This window comes from Natrix helvetica (genome assembly GCF_964273705.1).
Source record: "Natrix helvetica genome assembly, chromosome: 3".
NCBI classification, from domain to species: Eukaryota; Metazoa; Chordata; class Lepidosauria; order Squamata; family Natricidae; genus Natrix; species Natrix helvetica.
The window spans coordinates 30823859-30848941 of record NC_138549.1 but is presented as its reverse complement, the minus strand read 5'-3'; the positions used below and the strand labels follow the sequence as shown (position 1 = coordinate 30848941).

General features: G+C 40.0%; 1 protein-coding gene across 4 annotated transcripts in view; it reads right to left on the bottom strand.

Annotated features, from left to right (window-relative positions):
* The window catches only part of MCF2L (MCF.2 cell line derived transforming sequence like), a 118938-nt gene extending 97896 nt beyond the window's left edge, over positions 1–21042 (bottom strand). For 3 of the 4 annotated variants that reach the window (XM_081946423.1, XM_081946422.1, XM_081946425.1), the window contains exons 1-3: positions 20734–21041; positions 19531–19615; positions 14148–14340 (exon numbers count right to left, since the gene is read on the bottom strand). In XM_081946423.1, the coding sequence (XP_081802549.1) occupies positions 14148–14316 (169 nt within the window). In that variant the 5' untranslated portion in view covers positions 14317–14340; positions 19531–19615; positions 20734–21041. Of the gene's footprint in view, positions 1–14147; positions 14341–19530; positions 19616–20733 lie in introns of all 4 variants that reach the window. The other variant, XM_081946424.1, reaches the window with a different exon arrangement.
* Positions 21043–25083: the final 4041 nt, after the last annotated feature.

The following is a 25083-nucleotide window of genomic DNA, read 5'->3' as shown; positions in this document are numbered from 1 at the left end:
CAATATTAAATTACTTTTATTTTAGGCATCGCTATTAGAAGTTCTATATAGAATATATAAATTCTATCTTATTTAAGACTGAAGCTTTATAATAAGTGTTTTTCAACTTTTGGCAACTCCTACCCTCAAAACGACGCTATAGAGCAGCGATGGCGAACCTTTTTTGGCTCGCGTGCCACAAGTGGGGGGAGCGCAGGGGGTCGTGTACGGGCGTGCTGCACCATAATGCAATGTGTGCGCCCCCAGTGCGCATGCGTGCACAACGCGCGACCCCCTCATTTTTACATGCTTTTTTCGCCCTCCCCAGGCTCCAGAGGCTTTATAGGAGCCTGGGGAAGGCGAAAAGAGCCTCCCTGCCAGCCCGGAGGCCCACCGGAGGCTTCAGGGACCGTCCAAAGGCTTCCCTGAAGCCTTCGGAGCGCTCAAAAGGATCCTCCGAGCAAACCGGAAATGACTTCCGGTTTGCTTGGAGGGTGGTCTTAAGCGTTCCGAAGGCTTCAGGAAAGCCTCTGGACGGTCCTTGAAGCCTCTGGAGGCCCTATGGGAGGGTGGGGGAGGCTCTTTTCGCCCTCCCCAGGCTCCTATAAAGCCTCTGGAGCCTGGGGAGGGCGAAAAATGGCTTTTAAAAAGGTGAACTCAGCTGACAGGGCAGCACCTCGCGTGCCATAGGTTCGCCATCACTGCTATAGAGCCTTGCACAACTAGACACAAGAACAGTTTTTCCCCGAATGCCATCACTCTGCTAAACAAATAATTCCCTTAAAACTATCAAACTATTCACTAAGACTGCATTACTATTAATATTACTATTAGTCTTCTCATCATTCCTATCACACATCTTCTCCCACTATTGCAGGACTGTAACTTTGTTGCTTGTATCCTTACGATATATATATATATATATATATATATATATATATATATATATATATATATATATATATATATATATATATATATATATATATATATATATATATATATGTTTGTGTGTGTGTGTATGTGTGTGTGTGTGTGTGTGTGTGTGTGTATGTATTTGTGTTACAACCCCTGGTATGACTAAATATGGGAGGAAGGTCACTCTTTCTGTCCCTCGGCTTATCACAGAAGACCATGCAGGCAGAAAACCATATTTTTTATTTTTAATGTTGCCTTTTTATATTTGTGTTGTATTTGTACTGATAAATAAATAAAGGGAGACTAGTATAGATCTATTTCAAGCTAATTAGCTCTCATCAGCTAGCCATACCCTTACTGGGATTTGAACCCGGTTGATAAATAAATAAAGGGAGACTAGTATAGATCTATTTCGAGCTAATTAGCTCTCATCAGCTAGCCATACCCTTACTGGGATTTGAACCCAGTTGATAAATAAATAAAGGGAGACTAGTATAGATCTATTTCGAGCTAATTAGCTCTTATCAGCTAGCCATACCCTTACTGGGATTTGAACCCGGGCAAAGACTTCTGCCTAAGATATATACAGTCCTGGTTCAAATCCCAGTAAGGGTATGGCTAGCTGATAAGAGCTAATTAGCTCGAAATAGATCTATACTACTCTCCCTTTATTTATTTATCAGTACAAATACAACACAAATATAAAAAGGCAACATTAAAAATAAAAATATGGTTTTCTGCCTGCATGGTCTTCTGTGATGAGCCGAAGGACAAAAAGAGGGAGTAGTGACCTTCCTCCCATATTTAGGCATACCAGGGGTTGTAACACAAATAAATACCTATTTCCCTGGCTCAACTGATAAGGAGGCGAGCCTGTGGCTTAGTGGCTAAGACTCCTGCCTAACATATAATACAGCCCAGGTTCAAATCCCAGTAAGGGTATGGCTAGCTGATGAGAGCTAATTAGCTCGAAATAGATCTATACTAGTCTCCCTTTATTTATTTATCAGTACAAATACAACACAAATATAAAAAGGCAACATTAAAAATAAAAATATGGTTTTCTGCCTGCATGGTCTTCTGTGATGAGCCGAAGGACAGAAAGAGGGAGTAGTGACCTTCCTCCCATATTTAGGCATACCAGGGGTTGTAACACAAATACATACCTATTTCCCTGGCTCAACTGATAAGGAGGCGAGCCTGTGGCTTAGTGGCTAAGACTCCTGCCTAAGATATAATACAGCCCAGGTTCAAATCCCAGTAAGGGTATGGCTAGCTGATGAGAGCTAATTAGCTCGAAATAGATCTATACTAGTCTCCCTTTATTTATTTATCAGTACAAATACAAATATATATATATATATATATATATATATATATATATATATATATATATATATATATATATATATATATATATATATATATATATATATATATATATATATATATATATATATATATATATTTTCTGAGGTTTTCGCGGGTGTTTGTATGTATGTCTTTGGTTGTTCGGGTTTTCTCCCACGTAGAATTGGAAGTATCTTCACGACGTTTCGATGAAGTCTCATTCATCATCTTCAGGCTGGTGCTTCCGGCTTGGTGCTTCCAGGAGCAATGTGAGATCTCAGCCGGTTCCTCCTTTTAACTGCCAGTGGGGGTTTGTGCTGATTGGGTGGGAGCTTGGCTGCATTCTGATTGGGTGGAGGTGTATTCTGATTGGTAGGGGGCTTGGCTGTGTTCTGATTGGATGGGAGTTTGGCTGTGCTCTGATTGGATGGGGGCGTGTTCTGTTTGGGTGGGGGCCTGGTTGTGCTTGTGTTAGTCTGAGTTGCAGAGGGATTTGAGCTGGTGAGCTGCTTTACTGTTGTTTGGCTTCGCGTTTGTGGTCGTGCCACATCTCCGTGGTGGGCATCAGTTTGCTTAATGTATGGATCTGAGGGGTTTAAAGTGGCTAATAATGCAGCTGTGGTCTGGCTTCTGGTTTGTGGTCCGGCTTCTGGTTTGTGGTCTTTATCGGTGTGGGTTTGGGCTTGCTTTTTGCGTGGATGTGTGATAGTGACATCCTGTGTGGTTTTCGCGAGTGTGGGTCTGGTATCATTCTTTGTGTTAGGGACTCGTTTGTCAGTGAGGGCGGGTTTCCAAATGGCTGGTAGGCGGGAGGTATCATCTCGTTTATTCATGCTGTGTGGTCGTTTTTCTATCTCAATAGCTTCTCTGATTATTCTGTTGTTAAAGTGTTCAATTTTGGCAATAGTTCTGGTCTTTTTAAAGTCTATATCATGTCCTGTGGCTTTGAGGTGTTGGACCAGGGAAGAAGTTGGTTCCTCCTTTCTGACTGAGTTTTTGTGTTCTTCAATGCGTGCCTTTATTCTTCTGTTGGTTTGTCCGATGTATGTGGTGGTGCAGGTGGTGCATGGGATTTCATATACTCCTTGATTTTCTAACTCTATTTTGTCTTTGGGGTTTCTTAGGATGGTGGATATTTTTCGGTTTGTGTAGAATGCTGTCTTGATGTTGTGTTTGTGGAGGATCTTGCTGATTCTGTCTGTGGTGCCTTTTATGTATGGGAGGAGGGCTTTGCCGTTTTCTTGTTCACTGTCTTGGATTTTAGTGGGGTTTTCTTTTTGGATTAGGTTAGTGATATTGTTTCTTTGGAATCCGTTGGCTGTTAGTACGTTGGTGAGAGTGTGTAGTTCGGTTTTGAGGTGTTGTTCGTCTGCTAAGCGTTTTGTTCTGGAGATGAGTGTCTTGGCTACAGAGTTGATCTGTGCTGGGTGGTGGTGTGAGAGTGCGTGCAAATAGCGGTTTGTGTGTGTTTTCTTCTGGTAGATGGTGTGTCCTAGGGATCCATTGGATTTCTTATAGACTAAGACATCCAGGAAGGGGAGCTGGTTATTGGCTTCTGTTTCCATGGTGAACTGTATTTTGGGGTGTAGGCTGTTGAGGTGTGTGAGGAAGTTGTCCAGTTTATCTTTCCCGTGTGGCCAGATTATGAAACATATCCTAGATCTGACCAACCACTGCCTATCCAACACATACTTCATCTATAATGGACAAAAATACAAACAAATAGAAGGAGCACCCATGGGATCACCCCTCTCACCTGTCATTGCTAACCTCTTCAGGTGTGTGAGGAAGTTGTCCAGTTTATCTTTCCCGTGTGGCCAGATTATGAAGGTGTCGTCTACATATCTGAGCCAGAGTTTGGGTTTGTGATCGGATTTTTCTAGAGCTTGGGTTTCAAAGTGTTCCATGAAGAGGTTAGCAATGACAGGTGAGAGGGGTGATCCCATGGGTGCTCCTTCTATTTGTTTGTATTTTTGTCATTAAGTGCTGTACCTTATGATTCTTGATGAATGTATCTTGTCTTTTTATGTATCACGCTTGGCCAATAAAGAATTCTATTCTGTTCTGTTCTATTCAGGTCATGTGGACTTCAGCATGGCTGAATTCTGGGAACTGAAATCCAGGCAACTGAAAGTTACCAAGGATGAGAAACACCTTCTTATATTGTATAGTGAAGTCTCCTTTCCCCTTCCCTTCCCTTCCCTCTCTTTTCCTTGTAGTCACCAAGCCTATTATGCTGACTCAATAGCAGCATCTAGTGGTCATTGTGGCTAAATACAGTTAACTCTCAGACTATTTTGTTACTTTTTCTTCTTGTGCCATATCCGTCATTGGACGTTGGCGAAACAAAATATGAACAATGCAGATAAAATCTAAAACTATGGAAACCCAATGTCAAAAAATCCACAACCCTCACTTATGGAACCAAATAAGCATTAGACCATAATCAGAAGTGTTTAAACAAGTGCTTTTTGTTATGAGTACAATCCACTATAAATGGCTATTAGAAAAATGCTATATTTAATCATAGGCTTTTAGGTGCTCCAGCTGTAATATTTACAACATTAGTATAAGATAGGAGATCATTATTATGCTTGCATTAAAAATACACTATGAAACTGAAACAGTAATTTATTATGAGATTTCCACCCTGACTTCATGTTGACAATTCAGTCTTAGCAACTACATTATTCTAATTATCTTTTTTTTCTAATTATCTTCTTCCTCCCTCCCTACCCTCACCAGATCGTACTTGTAACAAAGGCGTTTGTTCCAGATGACAAGATGAGCAGCTTTAACCACTAAGTCATTTTGCTCCTTCAACAACTTATCACCATCTCTATACTACAGTATAAACATAAGCATTCTGCTCATAATGCATAGATTACAGCCTAGGAAAAAAAAGCCAATCTGCAATTTAGACCCCAGTGGGAGGTTCTCTCAAATGTGAATGTTAAGTTTCTAAGCCTAAAGGGACATATAGTTGACAGTTGAACAAAACATAGGCATGGCTGGAGTGCTGCATATACACATCAACTCATAATATGGCAAGTGGGAGAAGCGCACATATTTGGCCACGAAATCCGATAACTTAAATCTTGCTCTAGGACAGGGGTGTCCAAACTTGGGAACTTTAAGACTTGTGGACTTCAACTGTTGAACTGTTCAACTGTTCCCAAGTTTATGGATAGGGCTTATATTAAGAACACACTAAAATCAGGCTAGGACTTATTTTCTGGTTAGGTCTTATTTTCGGGAAAACACAGTATTTATTTTCTAAATGTAAAAACATAGTTTCACCAGAAATCTTTCCCATAATTAACACGATTAAGTAGGTTCAGAGGTATTTCACAAGAAGAGTACTCCACTCCTCTACTCACAATAGAATCCCTTATTTTGGGCTTGTACAATCTGGAACCGTGCCTCCTGCGGTTCGATCTAAACATATTACCCAAAATGTCTGCTACAATGTCTTGCCTGTCAACGACTACTTCAGCTTCAACCACAATAATACACGAGTGAACAATCGATACAAGCTCAAGGTAAACCGCTTCAAACTCGATTGCAGAAAATACAACTTCAGCAACAGAGTGGTCAATGCCCAGAATGCTCTACCCGACTCCGTTGTTACAGCCTCAAACCCTCAAGAGCTTCAAGCTCAAACTGTCTACTTGCACCAGCGTGCCTACTGTCTCTTGTCTTACTGTCCCCATTTATCTGTATTTACTTCCTTTGTTCATGTTTATGTTCACTTGTTATCTTGTACATGTTTGACAAACAAACAAACAAACAATATCATTTAAGAGCTACATTTACTGAGATTCCAAACTGAGTATCTCAGTCTATACATATCTACACATATCCAGGATGTTTACTGTAATCGAAAGAGCCAATTTTGTGCTATTATCATTTGAATGTAATTTGAAATATTAGCAGTAGAACACTGCATTTGCCTTTTTTCCCCAAAGGTCTTTTCCTAAAACATCTAGAATGCTTAAGCTTTGAAGGTACTTTTCACAAGTCAGATCACTGATCCATTGTATCCTCATTCTTTTGGAGTACTTTGGTCAGAGGCAGCTGTGCTTTCCCAAATATAACTGAATAATATCAAAACAGTGATGGAATCTGGGATATATTACATATAAAGGATGTGCTGTTTTACTGAATGGCCTTTCCTCTGTTTAGTCTCAAGTCACTGACTATGCTGTGTATACCATTCATAGTAATTTAGTCAGAACAGCAATCTGTGCCTAAGAAGCACAAAATCTGAATGTTAATACTGAAGGAGAACAAGGATGAGATAATACATACAAGGCATGTGAGATTAAACAAAGAGAGAAAATATGGGCATCTGTGTGCATAACACTCTGTTGCTTCATAGTTTTCCAAATCCAGATAAGATCCTACAAGAAAGAAGTTGTTTTTTAAAGTCATTCTTCTATAGACATAATTTTCACACTGAAAAAAATCACTTTGTTAGGCTGTAATGGAAAAATCCACAGAAACAAGAGGAAACAAATGATTTCATAAATTACTTTGCTCAATTTCTTACTGATATACTATATACCACACTATAAACATATCATTTTTCTAATTAATTTTTCATCTTTTTTCAGAGTAAGAATTAAAGCATGTTCAAACAATACGTCAATTCATTCACCTGTTTTATCTGTATATTTATTTAGCTGTCTGAAATTAAGTACGGATTCCAGTTAGCTTACAAAACTGTTAAAAGTATTCTAATTAAAAATTAAATCACTGTTATAACATAAAACTAAAAACTATGAATTTAAGTGGTTTCATGCTAGGTTAATCTGGTAAGTGGATACCCTCACAGACTCTCCCTAGGTGTCCAAGTAGATGGGACAGAAATTCTGAAGAAAGAATAAAATATTCAGGCAGTGAGCTAAATCTGTAATTCAAAGAACTCCCTTCCCCCAAAATTACAAGCCTATGGGGCACAAACCCATCAAGAGTCAAAGGTGGTAATGTCCTGATGACTTAGTGCAGGGGTCAGCAAACTGTAGCTTTGGAGCCGCATGTGGCTCTTTTCTCCCTCTGCTGCAGCTCCATCACTGATCGGCACCACAATTTTGAGAGCAGCTTTTTTTGGGGGAGGGGGGGAAGAACAGTGTGTCAGGAGAAGACTCTAAGGCAAGGGGAGGGTTTTCCAGTTGTCTCCACAATTGATAGGGCTTTCAGTTAGGACAGGTAGAGAAAAAAGTACATCGTGCTAGGAGGAGACTCTATGGTGGGGGAACTGAACTTCCAGTCAGCTCCAGAATTGAACAGGGGGCTTCCGGTTAGGACCTTCGTGGCTCCTGGTATTTTCTTTTCTGTGGGAAACGGGCCCAAATGGCTCTTTGAGTGTTTAGGTTTGCCGACCCCTGACTTAGTGGATTTTGTCACTTGCAGACTTTCTACCTCCCAAATTTCACATTACCATCTTTTCCCTGAAATAAGCTCTTAGTCTTATTTTCAGGGAGGCCTTATTATTTTTGAGGTACACCTCATGGCTGCTGAGCGTGTTCACCTCATGGCTGCTGCTGTGTTGTAATATTTTGGGGGGAGGGCTTATTTTAGCACATGTGCTCAAAAGCCCAATTGGGATTATTATCCGGGGAGGACTTATTTTCGGGGAAACAGGGTATTACAAGTAGTTCTCGACTTACAACATTTAGTGACTGTTGTAAATTACATCATCTCTGAAAAAAGCGACATGACTGTTTTTCACACTTACAAACATTACAGCTTCCCCATGGTAATATGATCAAAATTCAGATGCTTGGCAACTGACTCATATTTATGATGGTTGCAAATGCAGCTTAACAACTGTGGCAGTTAAGGTCATAAAATGGGACACAACTCACTCAACAAATATCTCACTTAGCAATAGATGTTTTTTGAGCTCAATTATGGTAGTACTTTGAGGACTACCTGTATTGACCAGAAAGATTAGCAAAGGAAAATACTGTAGAATGTTCTATAGCAAGGGTGTCAAACTCGATTTCGTTGAGGGCCGCATCAGGGTTGTGTTTTAGATCAGGGGGCTGGTGTGGCCAGGATGGATGTGGCCAGCTCGATATCACTCATTGAGGCTCCGTTGTGGGCCGCAACGGCCTTCTGCAGCCCTCTGCCAGCGAAAATGGAGCTCAGAGAGGCTGTGTGTGACCCACCCTTTTTTCTGACAGAGGCACCGCAAGCTGGTCCTTCACTGTTTCCAGGATGGGCCCACAGGTCAGATCTAAGCACCCCATGGGACAGATCTGGCCCACAGGCCTTGAGTTTGACACTCCTGTTTTATAGAATAGAACAAGGGCCAAATTGGTAAAACTATAGGAAATTAGATGTTACATAAAGGGAAATAGAAACATCCTAAGAATAAGATTCATATGATATAAGAGCAGGCAAGATATGACTATCTTTCATGAAAATAGTTAAGCAAAGACTAAAAAGTGTATAGCCATCTGCTAGATAGTTTTCTGACATTTTATATCACAGTTGGCAAATACTGATTGTGTATTAAATGACCTCCAAGTTCCTTCTAGCTATGTGATTTTTAGAACAGAAATGATGATTTTTTTTTCATTCTCCAATGTGCACTTGATGTCATGCTATTAAAGCAGACTACTGCATTGATCTATAGTTTTTTACATAAAAGACAATGTAACTATTTTTGTTTCATAGTGTTCCAAATTAATTCTCCATAGTGGGGGAAGTAGCATCCAGACTGGGTTGACTTCATCCGCTAATAACGGGGCATATGTTAAAATAATGCAGTCAGGGAATGCAAAGTCAGGGAAAATTCTAGTTTTCCATAAAGGAAAAAATATCCAGTTTGATATAATGTATTGGATTTAGCTGATCATTTTCAATTCTGTGCATGCACTCTTATATATATATAAACATAGCTTCAAAAGTTGCATAATAACATTAACTGCTGTGTGAAAATGTGATGTGCATTTTTAACTAAGTGATACGTATGTATACTATGCTACATTTTCCCTACCATTATTTAATTATTTAAATTATATGCAATTAGAATTTAACAGTGTTATATTTGAATAATAATAATAAGTACAATCCTATATATGCAATTTTATACTGTTTATATTAACAAATCAATAATCAGCAGGGATACAAATTGAATCTCATATTTAAGATCATATTTCATGTGTGGAAATTCCCTATAGAACAAGGGCAGTACAGGCAACATGTATACTTCAGTGTGGAAATTAAGATGGCTGTGGAAGAATTCTAGTGTTAAATGGCTAAGTTCAGATAGCATCCTGTACCATAATGTATATACATACTATGCTTTGTTGCACATGAAAGGTTGGCCTGCTTCAAACACAGCACTAAGGCAGAAATTATGGCACACAAAGAAAACATGGCATGAAGTTAACCCCTATCCCCAAAACTAGAGCTTAGTATAATGTGTGAGCTCATTCATGATCAGAGTTGCTTCATTTAATTTATGTGGCTTTGTATGTTGGGATAGAGTCTGCTGGCCTGGTGCAATTACGCTATCCAATTATCCTGTAATTCCAAGCAGATTTTAATTATGTAAATTCATTGATGGATTTTGTATCCTGAATTCTATTGTTCTTTTTTTAAAGTTATCTTTCAAGTAGCTGGTGTCAATTTATGTTCGCTTTAACCAGCAGGCATTCTTGATTGTGCAAAGGATGTTTAATTTAATTATAGCTAGCAAGGTTGTTTTACAATTAGCCACTTTGTCCCTAGTTTAGGTGATGTTAACTTAGCTTCTTCAATCAATTCATGAATAAGGTAGTCCGTGACCTACAACCACAATTGAGCCCAAAATTCATGTTGTTGAAGCAAGGCAGTTGTCAAGTTTTGCCCCATTTTACAACTTTTTTGTCACAGTTGTTAAACAAATCACTACAGAATCATGTGGTCTTTAAGCAAATCTGGCTTCCCTCGTTGACTTTGTCAGAAGATGGTTGGAATGGTTGCAAATGGTGAACACAGGATCCCAGGATAGTGCAACTGTCATAAATACATCCCAGTTGCCAAGCACCTAAGTTTTGATCACATGACTATGGGAATGCTGCAATGGTTGTAAGTGTGAAAAACGGCTGTAAGTCACTTTTTTCAGCACCATTATAACTTCAAGGACTACCTTATGCCTTAGCAATGTATTCTTGGACTGCTTAAACGTAAAGGTTTTCCCTATCCACGCATGTCTGACTTTAGGGGGGAATGCTCATTTCTGTTTCTTAGCCGAGGGAGCCAGCATAGTCCGAAGACACTTCCGTGGTCATGAGGCCAGCATGTCTATATGCTGAGGCCCAGGGGACACTGTTATCTTCCAACTGAAATTATACCTATTTATCTACTCGCATTTGCATGCTTTTGAACTGCTAGGTGGGCAGCAGCTGGGGCAAATAATCGGACCTCACCCTACAGCTGTGATGGCAAACCTATGGGACGTGTGCCCAAACTGGCACACAGAGCCATGATGTGTCCTCTTCCAGGTTTCTGAAATGCATGCACACACAACTATCAGCTGACCTTTGTGTGTGCAGCAGTGCCAGAAACCAGAAGAGATAGTCTTCCGTTTTCCAGCCTGAGCATGCGCACGGGCGACATGGCAGTAACTGGAAGACTTGCTGGCTGGCACACATCCACATGCCAGAAACCAGAAGTACATTTTCTGATGTGCACATAACCGCTGGACAGCTCCTTTTCCTGGTCGCGGCCCAGATGAGTTCACAAGCGCACACAAAGTGCTCCCATTTTAGCACTCAGTGCCGAAAAGGTTCGACATCACTGCCCTATAGTGTGGCACTCAAGTCTCGAACCCAGACTGTCAGCTATCCAGCTGACAAGCGCATTGTCTTTAACCACTGAGCTACCACACTCTGTGACAAGACTGCTTATCACATGCTTTTAGTAGTCTAGATTTTGATACCCAAGGCACCTAACAAGGTACTATTGAAAACACTAGTTCTGCTTAGAATAAATAAAGAAGATTCAGACCTAAAGGACTATGGAACATAATAGTATTTTACACAAAATATTTGTTTCCCCCCTGGAAACAATATGACAAGTTTGATCAGCTGCACAAATTAGTTTATCAGATAATCCCAAGATACTAAAAAGAAAGTATGCCATTAGGAAAAGATGCATGAAAATCTCTGGGTTTTGCATTTGCCCAAATATCTATTATCCAGTGAATGGGAATAAGAAGGTACACATTCATGCTGTTCCCGAAGGCCACAGAAGGAAGTTTTTTTTCTGTGATCATAATCAACGGAGGTTTCAAAAAACTAACTAGCTCAACCAAATATACTCTTTCCAGAAACTTATTGAATTGCCTGCTGAAAATTTCTTCAGAGGATGGAGACAACAATACAATGTTTATCTTGGGAAGATTTAATTTAATAAGTGGAAATAGCAAAACATTGGTGAAAATGATCATCTAATGAGAAAATTCCTGATATTTAAGAGCAAATAAAACTGAGCATAGTCAAAATATACATCTTCAAAGATAGTTCAAATGTTAATAAACTGGTTATGATAAGTAGAATTCTATAGCAGGAAAGGGTGATAGGAAAAGGAACTAAGAATGGTGGGAGTTCCTAAAAGAGTAGATATTAAAAGCACAACTGAAAAAGTATTTCAATAACTTAGCAAATATTTAAAAACAACAGAGACATGTGCAGGAAATGGAAGAAGACCAGGTCACAAAGGAACAGTTCAGATAGGTAGTCTATAATTGTACAGCTGTTGTACAATTATACAGAAAAGCAAATTGTCAGAATGAGCTGAGGTTAGCAAAGGATGTTAAAAATAACAAAAAGAGCTCCTTTAGATATATTCAAAATAAAAGGAAAATGAAAGAATAGTATGCTGGTGGTCTTCATCTTACAGCCATTTATTTAGTGACTGTTTGAAGTTACAATGGCACTGAATAAAGAGACTTATAACCATTTTTCACACTTACGACTGTTGCAGTATCCCTATGGTTGGTCACATGATCAAAATTTGGACACTTGCTAACTGAGATATATTTATGACACCCCATGATGTGATCACTTTTTGTGACCTTCTGATAAGCAACATCAATGGGGAAGACAGAGTCACTTAACAACCATGTTAACTAACTTGACAATTGCAGTGATTCACTTAAAAAATGACAACAAAGTCATAAAATGGGGCATCTTGCTTAGCAACAGAAATTTTGGACTCAATTGTGATCATAAGTCAAGGACTACCTGTTGTCCTGCAACTCCTTGAGGACAAAAGCCAAATATTACTGAAAAAAGCAAATTCTGTTACTATTAAAAAGAAAATAGACAAATTCCAGAAAACTACAAACTACCCAGTCTGTGATTGCTGCCCAGAGATATTTTGACTATATCATATATACATTTATTTACAAGCACCCTGAAAACAATATGATAATTATTAGAACATTTATCAGGAACAAATCTTGCAAGACTAATCCCATTTTTTAAATTGGGTAAATTCTTTGATAGATTATGGAAATAAAAGAGACTGTGCTTAACTTTAGCAAAGCACTTGATAAATACCCTATGATATGCTAATTAGTTTGGCTGCATGGCAAGACAATTAAATGGATATATAGCTGACTTAAAAATTGAACGCAGCATCCATCAAAAGTTCTTAAACTGAACAGAGATATCAAATGAAGTATCACAGGACCAACCATCGTTAAAGATTTCAATGATGAGATGCAGAAAATGCATAAACAGGTGCATAAATAAAAAGGGCTCTGGTCAGTGTACATGTTATTCCAGTATAATAGAACAAAAATAATGCAATTACCTAGGGACTAATATAGCTACACATTAATAAAATTCCTATGACACATTATTCCCTAGCCCAGTTCCTAGAGAAAAAATTGAGATTTCAATTAAATTAAAGGAAAGTAGAACAGAGAAGGAGGGGAAGAGAGAACACCGCTAATCAATTATTCTGCCGCCCAATTTCAAGGCCATGATTTAGAGGTGTTGGGGTGCAGGCTTAAATGATCTGCAAACCACCCATCCCTGCAAAAGCTAATTATCAAGCTTTTTTTAATTGGCGGTGACGGAGACTGTCTCACAAGACTGAGAAGTGTTTGAAACAGTTTTTACACTGATTATTTTTAATATGATTGCTTTATTCTGAACACCTGGCTTGTATCCCATTGCAGTGAACAAAAAAACAACAACAAATCTGCTCCATTATTGTCCATTATTGTCTAACAGCTCCTCAAATTTATAAAGGTAGGAATTATAGCATCACTTATTTTCCAAAAGGGCTCTTGCTATGTGGTAACTAGTAAATAAGAGTAAAATATGAACAAGCACAGCAGTGGTGGGATACGATGAGTACGCTGGGAGCACCAGGTTACATTCCGATACGGTGCTCCGGAGGGCCCACCCGCCCGCCTTACTGGTATTCGAGCCAATCGGGGCTTTCGTGCATGGAACGTACAGCGCCTGTGTGATGCTCCACTGAGCAGCTGGAGCATTGCAGGCAGTAAGTACACATGCGTGTAATGCATGCATGCATGTGGTGGACACACAGCCCCGTTGCACTGTACCAGTTGCAAGGGGATCCAGAACCCACCACTGAAGCACAGCCAGCTCCTCTGGCTATTAGCCAGACTCTTTCAGTCTGCTTCAAGCCTTTGGTATTTAAAACTACAAGCAAAGAAACATCTCATTCCTGGAATATTATATGTTAAGAATTAAATTCATGAATTATTTTAGCTTTATTCCAAAAGAAAACAAATAACGCCAGTTAGTAAAATCTACTGTCATTCAAGCACCCATTTTTAATCTCTCACAGTTTTACAATTAAATACAACGCCACTTCAACTATTATGTTTCCAAGATGTAACAATCAGCAGTGCATCATACCTGGCTGTGTTGCAGGTACCTTCTGCTTATCTTGCACAAGCTGCAGGATGTCTGATACCACAATGCGGTGTTCTGTATCATCTTTTTCTTCATTAGGCTGGCTGTCGGCTGAAAAACAGTTGCAATTTCCAGCTTCCTTACAGAGGATGAGCCTCCAGTAATTAGACATGAAAATGTGTCTAACCTCAAGTTCCTGCAGTTAGGAAAACAAACCAAAATAAGCTGTTTTAATCCACAATGACAGCCCATCGGAGCATGTGATTCTATCTTTTGTAACAGAGGCCACTTTAATGGTTGCATCAAAAGAGGGAAAACCCATATTTTGTGGTAGTTGAACTATATGGTATGCACCCTTACAAACCTCTCAAGGTGCATCTATCCAGCTGAATTCCAGAGAACAGTCTAGGAAGGAAGATTCATACATGCTCTAATGAGTTTTACTGCAAAAAATAGGGGTCAGAATGCACAATGTGGAAAATTGAGATGGAACTCTCCATTATTAATATGTTTTTAAGACAGGACCTCATTGAAAATTGCCTAACCATTTTTCCAGAATATTTACAAGGATGTCACTATTGGCTGGTTACTGATATTTCTTCTACTTTCTCAGGCATGGCACAATCTCTTGGAACTACTCTATGTGACCTATGCAGTAGAGTACTTTGGATCAGTGGTGGGATTCATTTTTTTTTACCACCGGTTCTGTGGGCGTGGCTTGGTGGGTGTGGCGTGGCTTCGTGGGCGTGGCAGGGGAAGGATACTGTAAAATCTCCATTCCCTTCTCACTCCAGGTATAGGTTATTGCAAAATCCCCATTTCCTCCCGATCAGCTGGGATTCGGGAGGAAGAGAATAGATGGGGGTGGGGGCAATTTGAGGTGGTGTTTATAAGTTCTCTGAACTATTCAAAATTTTCGCTACCGGTTCTCCAGAACTGGTCAGAACCTGCTGAATACCACCCCTGCTTTGGATGCATTCTCATTGGCATGTTGTTCCTCACTTTGGGGGTCAGGTCAGCTCCCAACCTTTCGTCTTTTGTGAGGCTGGTAAAAACAAACCATTTCTACAGGACATCCACCAAAAAGGGTTTTAGTTGGGAACAACAACTGATGCTGTTCCAAAGTAGATCAGTTTTCATAGATGTTTTAATTTATATCTTTTGTAAATCATACAAGAAGGCAGCATACAAATAGTTGCAATAATAATAATAATAATAATAATAATAATAATAATAATAATAATAATAATAATAAGAACAACAACAACAACAACAACAACAACAACAACCACCCATGTCCAAGAATTTTTACAAGATACATCAACAAATTGCAGCTTCCTGCAATAACACCAGGGGAACTGCAAAAAACTGCGCTACTCGGAACATCTTATATTTTAAGAAGGTACTTGATTGATATCTAGGATACCTTTTAAGAAGGTACTTGATTGATATCTAGGATGCTGGCAGCAAACCGTATCAACAATTAGCACCAGTCACTGGTATTTGTAATGCGTTTTTGAATGTTCAGTTGGCTGAGTTTCATGTTTAATGAATAAAGTATATAATAATAATAATAATAATAATAATAATAATAATAATAATAATAATAATAATAATAATAATAAACAACTCCTAGAACTAGAAAAAATAATGAAATATCGCGACCTGGCCATCGAAACTACACAGCTATGGATGAAGCATGTAACAGTGATACCCCATTGTTATCGGGGCATTTGGCACCATGTCCAAGAATTTTATAAGATACATCAACAAACTGCAGCTTCCTGCAATAACACCAGCAGAACTGCAAAAAACTGCACTACTCAGAACATCTTATATTTTAAGAAGGTACTTGGTTGATACCTAGGATGCTGGCAGCAAACCGTATCAACCATTAGCACCAGTCAATGGTATTTGTGATGCATTTTTGAATGTTCAGTTGGCTGAGTTTCATGTTTAATGAATAAAGTATATAATAATGATAATAATCATCTTTACCAAATATAATTTTCAGGCAAAAGAGCAACAGCTGGACATTTTTCATTCTGTTAGTGAAACACATACTTGGTTAACTGCAGAATTCCTTTTCTTGAAACTTCTTGGCATATTGTGTCAATTATAAAGCAGCAGATGAAACTTCCTTGATAAACTGGCAGGAGATACACAAATATCCAGCCATGCCCAAACATAACTAATCTTGAGAATTCCCCAGAAGGTGGGAACCTTTTCCTTTAACAGGAGTTATTGATCTATAATTTCCAGCATTACAAACTGAGGTTGCGCTCTTCAGTTCCAGAATAATGGGGCTACAAATTCCCGATCCTACTCTGTGTACTTTTCTAAGTAAAACACCCCTGTTAAAAGATCTAGAATTTCTTTAATTCACGTTTTGTTGCATTTCTCTTTCTGTTTCTTTGTCCGTGGTGTGAAGGCAAGGAACTAATAGAGTGGTATTTTAAAAAAGGAGAAAAAAACCCGCACGCTCAGCATTCTTAAACCAGACTGCTCCCAAACCCAGGAGAACTGTAATAATAAACACTCCCAAAATGCTGCTAAGAATGACATAAGCAGACCACATAAACTCTTGGCAGAGACAAATTATGACAAAAATAAAGGACAATTTGTATGTGTTAACTCTAATTCCATCCATTTTGCTTTATCAAACTAAACAATACATCCTGTCTTTATCAATGATATGTTCATTAAAAAGCATTTCCCAAAAAATATTTGGCCAATCAGATAGATCACTAGAATCACTAGATCATAGATTAAAATACTGTTGGAAACTGGATCATCCAATGAGCTTTTGGACTACTAGAGCAAGACATATGATAAGGTGAAGGATTCCAGACAAGACACACGATAAGGGGAAGGATTTTTATATTATGTCTCATGTCTTTCTCTAATTTTATTTTTATAAAAACAAGTCTCTGTAGGAAAATGGGTAACTTCCTTTCTCTTCAAATGTAATTTTAACAGGCTTTCCTATCCTATGCATTTCTGAATATATCTACTACTTACATCTATTTACTTTAAGGATAAGAAAATATTTGCTGGCATTGATTGATACTTGTCTTAAAAAGCTGGCCCTCTACATTAAAAATAACTATGTTAAAAATATTTTTCTTTTTGAATGGGACTTATCGACACTTATTTACTCAGTATTTTCTTAGCACTCTACATGCTCAGGAACAAGGGCTTCTTCTGAATTCAGTTATATATTCTGGTCTGTATTGAGCAAGGCAAGTAGCTATTGAATGGGCTTGATCAAGGTGACTTAAGAAGTTAAAGTATTGTTTAAAATTATAAATATACTACTTTTCATTGTTCTATCTGCGTGCATATATGTTATGAATGAGTTTAAAGGCTCCAAATCTGAGGAATCAAAAGCAGCACAAAGCAAATATTATTACAGAAAACATTTCTCTCCTTAAATGTACTGCAAATGCCTGCTTATGCAATCCTTTCACTATACAAGAAAGAAAAGCACAGGGTAAATACTCTGGTATTTTGCTCCTCTTGATAAACATTCACATTTTTGAAAAGCCCTTGCAGAATAATTTAAATTTTTCAGTGCGACTATTGAGCTAAATAACTGAACAGCTGAAAGCAAACCTGAATTGAGAATCAGATCAAGACTGCATATTTTTCAAGCAGATGGGGAAAGAACAATGGATACAAATGCAACTGGGAAGCGCTATCATTTCATTCCTTTGCCATTTCTTTAAAATATTTCTATGAATAATCAAATTGGGAGTCTAAACATACAGATAGGTCTTGTTTTAAGACCATTTGTTTAATGACCAAAGTTACAATGGCACTGAAAAAAGTAACTTACAGCCAGTCCTTGACTTATGATTGTTGCAACTTCATTGCAATCATGTGATGATTTCAGGCGCTTGGCAACTGTTGCACATTTATGAGAGTAGCAGTGTTCCTCAGTCACATGATTTGCAATCTTCACAGCTGGTTTCCAACAAGCAAAGTCAATGGGGAAGCCATTGTCTTACTTTATAACTGCACCGTAATAATGAATTTTATGGTCCCTATTGTTGGCATAAGGTAAGACTGTCTACAGTTAAAGTTTACCTTGTATTTGAAATTTAGCATATGTAATATTTTCTATAAACTCAACAATTGGGACCCACTCCAGTAAGTCAAATTACCAAAGCTATTTAACAGAAGAATTTAATGCAATTATTTAAATGAACATTTTTCTAAATAGGCAGGCGTGGGACTCCTGACTCATTTGCACATTTATCTGGCAATGAGTTCCATTAAACACGCTGGATTAATTCCAATTAGAAATGTAACAAAGGATAGCTCTTTTTTAAAAAAAATATAACGTTTCTACTATTTTTCTCAATATTGACAGAAAATCTCATTCCTAGGTCAATTTAGCATTTATATGAATGCCAAACTGTAGCATTTTACTTTTAATTGTTTGTTATTTTTGCCAGTACTTATTTTCAAGAAAGTAAAGTTACATGTTTAAGATGTATAGAATCATTTAATGCAACATGGTATCATTTTTATTGGAAAATCCTATGCTGAACAAAATTAAAACAAAAAAAACAGTACATCTAATAGCAATCCTATCAGAACAAACTATTGTCTAAGAATATATAGGAAATAAATTTCCAGTACTATTGGTGGACTACATTTTTGAAGATTACTTCTGCTACAGGTAGTCCTCTTTCAAAGACCCCAATTGAGTCATAAGTTGTCACAGTCATTAAGTGGGTCACCAAAGACTCAATTTTATGACAGCTTTGGCAACCGTTGTAAAATCCAGCATATCCAATGAGCATTTTTTGCCATTTTCCTTTGCAAAACAGCAAAAATGTTGCAAATCATAGTCACATGACTGTGACATGCTGCAACCAGTCATAAAGGCAATCTGTTTGTCAAGCGCTTGAAATGGGATAATGTGTGTGGAAATGCAACAGTTGTAACTTTGGGGACAAGCAGTAAGGCCAGACAAGGAATAATTGATGGAAACTGATCAAGGAGAGATTCAACCTAGAAACAAGGAGAAATTTTTTGATAGTGAGAATAATCAACCAATGAAACCAACCAAAGAAGTTGTGGGAGCTTCATTACTGGAAGCTTTCAAGAAGAGACTGGACAGCCATTAGAAATGGTGTAGGATCTCCTGCTGAGGCAAGGGGTTGGACTAGATGACCTACAAGGTCCCAACACTGTTATTCAGTAAATTAGTTATTAAGCTAACTTTATTGACAGTTCTAGACATAACACACAACATTTCTCCACTGTAGATTGTTCTCTGTCGGAACCTTGAGATAACTACTGCTTATTCCTACCTACATATGAAAACAATTTTCATCCGATTTGATACCTTGATTAAATTATATAATAGGCTTACTGTAAGCAATGTTGAAGTCACTTGTTCCACTACAACTTTCCAAGTATTGTTTCTGAAGGGAACTGTGAGCGCATCCCACTGTTGTCTGAAACAATGAACAAAAGGAAAGTCAATTTCAATTTTTGAGGACTGAAGTGATGTTGAAACCACAAATGATCTCTCTCCCTTCTCTCTTCTCTCTCCAATCTGTACTTTATTCATCTAGAGATTAATCTGAAGATGGCATAATGTTCAGGCTTCATTTCTCCCACGTGGAAAGTCACACAACCAACTTCAAGGATTCTGCCAAGTCAATTTTAGGAGTTGTGGTAAGTAAAGAATATTAACAAGTACACCTCGTTTCACTTTTGCATCAAGTCTTCAGTGGGGAAGTACAGTACACTTGTATTATACTGCTATCTGACCAAAAATTCTAATAATTTAATATTTAACCACAGGAGTATTTGGGCTACTAATATTTCCACTCCTGGGAACAGGACCAACCAGAGGGCAATCATTAACTATGATTGGAAATAAAATCTCATTTCTTTTGAGTTTTGGAGTTGGGGGGTCATAATTTTTACAAGCTGTTCCAAACATGTGGATTTTATTAAATACATAATCCAGGTGAAAAGCTGGCCTCCTACAATATTGATCATACTTTCATAAATAAACATGAGGTTATTGCACCGCATTCCAGTCCAGAGCCACCTTTTCATAATTCACGATATGAGCCTTAAATGGAACTGCCCCCTCCCCATACACACAAAACCTACACAGCTTTCGTCACACGCACACCCACCCACCCCACCCCCCAAAGGCCAAAACTACAGCTCTACACAATTGAATTAGCCGCACAGCTGCATCGAACGGTCCACACACACCATGTTTACGATCCCCCCCCCCCATGCCTCCGCCCGGCCTTGGAAGCAGGGCGGCCTCCGCAAATATTTTCTCACCCTGATAACGGACTGGGTTTGTTAAAGCGACCCCGGGATCCCGTTTCGAGCCAAGAAGGTCAAAGCCAAAGAAACTTCCGCGCATCCCCTTCCTTTTAAACGCCGCCGCGGGCCAAAAAGGAGCCGCGAAGGGCGGGAGAAAAGCGGGATTTCAATTTTGCCCCTGGCAACGCGCCTTTGCACTTTCCCGCACGCAGCAGCCACCGAGGAACCGCCCAACGGGGGAGGCACACGCCCGCAACAAACACACGCATATCTCGCGCACCTGTCGGGCTGACTCCCTGACTTCCACCCGCTCCGGGAGAGGCGGCGGCGGCGGCGGGTTGCTGGCGTCGCTGCTTCTCCGGACCACAATGGAGCCACCAGGAGATGCTCCCGCAACGGTCGCCTCCCCTGCCCGGCTCTCTGAGGCCAGCTTCTTCAGTCCGCGGCTGCTGCTCCCCTCCAGGGGAACCGGCGCCTCGTAAGGTGGGGAGGGAGGCGGAGGCGGAGGGGGCGGGACAGCATTTCGCCGCCCGACACGCGCCTCTCCGCCTGCGCTTCAGCGCCGCCCACTCCCCTCAACCGCTGCACGGCCCCGACTGAAGAAGAAGAGGCGGAGGAGGGGGAAGAAGGGCGGGATGCTGCAGCTCAACACCTTTGTCACTTGCCAGGCTCGGAGGGTGTGGGGGATTTGGGGGTGGGTGGGTGGGGGGTCGGGCAATGAAACACGCCTTTCGGATCAGTAGCTTGGCTGCTTCCCTTTTGCGAGTGGTCCCCCCCCCCCCCGTGCTCTGAGCCGCTGGTCCTTTTTCTGGATGGCGGCTAAGAGGATTGCGCTTTGCTAAGCCTCCCCAGGACTGAATTGAATGAGCTCAGTGGGACGCCCTCCCTTCGAAGCCCACGCAGCTATATGTTCTCCCCGCTTCTCCCGCCTCCCCCCACGTCCTCCTGATGGCCAGTTTTGCAGGCTGGCCTTTGTTGGATGAGAGTCGCTGTGAACGGCGTGGGTGGATGGGTGGGTGGAGGTCTCTCAAGATCTGCCCCTACGAAATGTAAGCTCTTCTGCCAGGCCTGATCCATCAACGTTCCAGATGGAGGCTCAGAACTGAAATAGGGATGAGGATTAAGGATGAGCCCTGCTATCCTCTTTGAAGGTTGTGGTTTACTAAGCCTTCATTGCTACACGCAGTGGTGTATTAACCATTAAGGAGGAGACTAAGCAGGTGCTTAGGGCACCAGATCCAAGAGGGCACCACAAAATTGAGAAAGAAAGAAAAAACCCAATGAAGATTTGTTCAGGAGTTGGGGGCATCAAGATTTGTCAATGCAGGATTGAAGATGTTAAAAGAACTTGAAGTAAACCTAAACTGCTAATATGTATGTAATAATGATATTTTGATATATATATAAAAAAAGAGAAAGATGTAAGACTCCGGGGAAATACCACCTTCCGTATGATGTAGCTGTCAAAATTTTTCTCCACATTTATGTACCCTTTCCCCAAAAATATTTGAAAAAAACCAATAAAATTTTTTTTATTAAAGATTTGTCAATGCTTAGGGCACCAGTGAGCCTTAATCCGCCACTGGCTAAACTGTTAGATGCTTATGACTGGCCTGGTTGGTAGTCCATGCCATTTTAAGACGGCACGAGAAAAATGATCAGTGATCTATTTTTATCAATATGATGAGTGTGTTCTATTGAATGGAAATGTAAGGGACCTGTAAGTTCAGCTATAAAAATGTAGCAGAGGAAACCTTCTGCTTAACTGCTGTTGACTTCATGGAAGTGTCCATGAAGTTTTATGGGTAGAAATATTGACACAGCTGGTTGCTGTCTTCCTCCAGGATGTTTCTTTTGAGTGCCAAGTCTAGACTACCACCTGGTGGACTCCCATCTGCTTACTGGACATGCAATTGCATGGATTTCAAACCCAGACAATGCTAGCCAGGTGCTTTGACTTTTCCATTTGCGGCATTACTTAATCAGACCAAGACTGTATCAGTGGTGGGTTCCGGGCGGTACGGCTGTACCGGTAGTAGCCGGGAGCAGTGGCCACCGTACCACCCGCCCACCTGCGTTCCATAGCTGTTTAAAACACGACCGGTCAATTGTGTACGCGCACACAGGGTGCGGCACCTGCATGTGCTCTGCTGAGCAGCTGGGTGTCACAGGGCGGTGGCATGTGCATGCCCGACTAGGATGCCCGGCCCCGTGCGCAGCTTACCGGTTGCGACGGTGTCCAGAACCCACCACAGCAGTCTAGCCAATACAGGTAGCCGTCAACTTACAGCTGCAATTGAGTCCAAAATTTATGTTGTTAAGTGATAAGTTTGTTAGGTGATTTTTGCTACATTTCACGATTTTTCTTGCCACATTTTTCAAGTGAATCACCACAGTTGTTAAATTAGTAACACGGTTGTTAAGTGAATCTGGCTTCCCCATTGACTTTGCTTGTCAGAAGTTTGCAAAAGGGGATCATGTGATCTCGGGACACTGCAACCGTCATAAATATGAACCAGTTGTCAAGCATTCAAATGTAAATCATGTGACCGTGGGGATGCTGCAACGGTTATCAGTGTGAGAAATGGTCATAAGTCACTTTTTTAGGTGCTGTTGTAACTTTGAATGTTCACTAGGTGAACTCTTGTAAGTCGAAGACTATCCATACTTTGGAATTGTGGAAGCTGTATTCTCAAACAGCGGATGTTGGATTGCCTGGTATCTTGCATGCTATAGCAATAGCACGTAGACTTGCATACCACTTCAGTGCTTTACAGCCATCTCTAAGCAGTTTACAGAGTCAGCCTATGGCCCCCAACAATCCGAGTCTTCATTTTACCAACCTTGGAAGGATGGAAGGCTGAGTTAGCCTTGAGCCAGTGAGAATGAAACTACCAAGCTGCAGGCAGCTGGCAGGCAGCAGACTTAGCCTGCAATATTGCATTCTAACCATTGCACCACCACTGCTCATATGTATTCGAGTGTAGTACACTGTCCATTGCATGTTAGATATTATATAGGGGAGGATCTTCCATTGGACTTGATCTAGTTCGGTAAATTGACTGGAATCACATTAAGCTTGTGTAGAGAGCAGAATACTGACCTGATGATGAGTGATTAGAGATACCCGTCGAGGCCTGCCAGGCTCCCGGCATGCCCCACCTTTGCGTTGGTAAAATATATAGAATGTGTAAATCTCTGGATTTATCTGTGCAGTCAATATAAGCAGAAAGCTGGCAAAATAGCCCTATACATGTAGTCCTTGATTTATAACCACGATGGAGCCCAAAATTTCTGTTGCTAAGCAAGGCAGTTGTTAAGTGACTTTTGTCCCATTTTGTGACTTTTTTGCCACAGTTGTTAAGTGAATCACTGCAGTTGTTAAGTGAGTCATGGAGTTGTTAAGTGAATCTGGCTTCCACCTATTCCCTTTGCTTGTCAAGAGCTGGCTGAGAAGATTACAATCTTGTGATAATGTGATCACATGATCCCAGGACAATAATAATATAATAATACAATAATACAATAGCAGAGGTGGAAGGGACCTTGGAGGTCTTCTAGTCCAACCCTCTGCCTAGGCAGGAAACCCTATACCATTTCAGACAGATAGCTATCCAACATCTTCTTAAAAACTTCCAGTGTTGGGGCATTCACAACTTCTGGAGGCAAGCTGTTCCACTGATTAATTGTTCTAACTGTCAGGAAATTTCTCCTCAGTTCTAAGTTGTTTCTCTCCTTCATTAGTTTCCACCCATTGTTTCTTGTTCTACCCTCAGGTGCCTTGGACAGTGCAACTGTCATAAATAAATGCCAGTTGCTAAGGAGCCGGATTTTGATCATGTGACCATGGGAATACTGCAATAGTTATAAGTGAAAAACAGTCATAAGTCACTTTTTCAGGGCTGTTGTAACGGTCATTAAACAATGGTTGTAAGTCAAGGACTACCTGTACATTTTCTACTCAAATAAAGATAATGGGACAACAGGTAGCATTTTATTATCTACAGGAAGTCCTCGACTTATAACTTCTCATTTAGTGACTGTTCAAAGTTACAACGGCACTGAAAAGTGACATGACCCTTTTTCAGTTACAACCTTTGCAGCATCCCAATGATCATGTGATCAGAATTCAGATGCTTGGCAACGGATTCATATTTATGACTGTTGCTGTGCCCAAGGTCATGTGATCACCTTTTGCGACCTTCCGACAAGCCAGAGGGGGGGAGCCAGATTCACTTAACAACCATCTTACTAACCTATCAACTGCAGCGACTTACTTAACAACTGTGGCAAGAAAGGACGTAAAATGGGTCAAAACTCACTTAACAAATGCCTCACTTAACAACAGGACGTTTGGGCACAATTGTGGTCGTAAGTCGAGGGCTACCTGTAATGGTTATGCCCCTAACTGCAGCAGTTTTATGAATGTCAAACTTTCTCCTATCAACCATTAGTTGCTCCAAAAAATAATTGCTTCAAAAAAATAAGTTGGCAGATTTCAATTCCCATATTCGATTTTTATTTTTCATTTTATGTGGGTGTGAAGGCTTTTTTTTTAAAGCAGAGCTTTCTTCCCTCCTGTGCAAATTAAGACACTATTTAATTGTTTATAACAAAAAGAACTAATGCT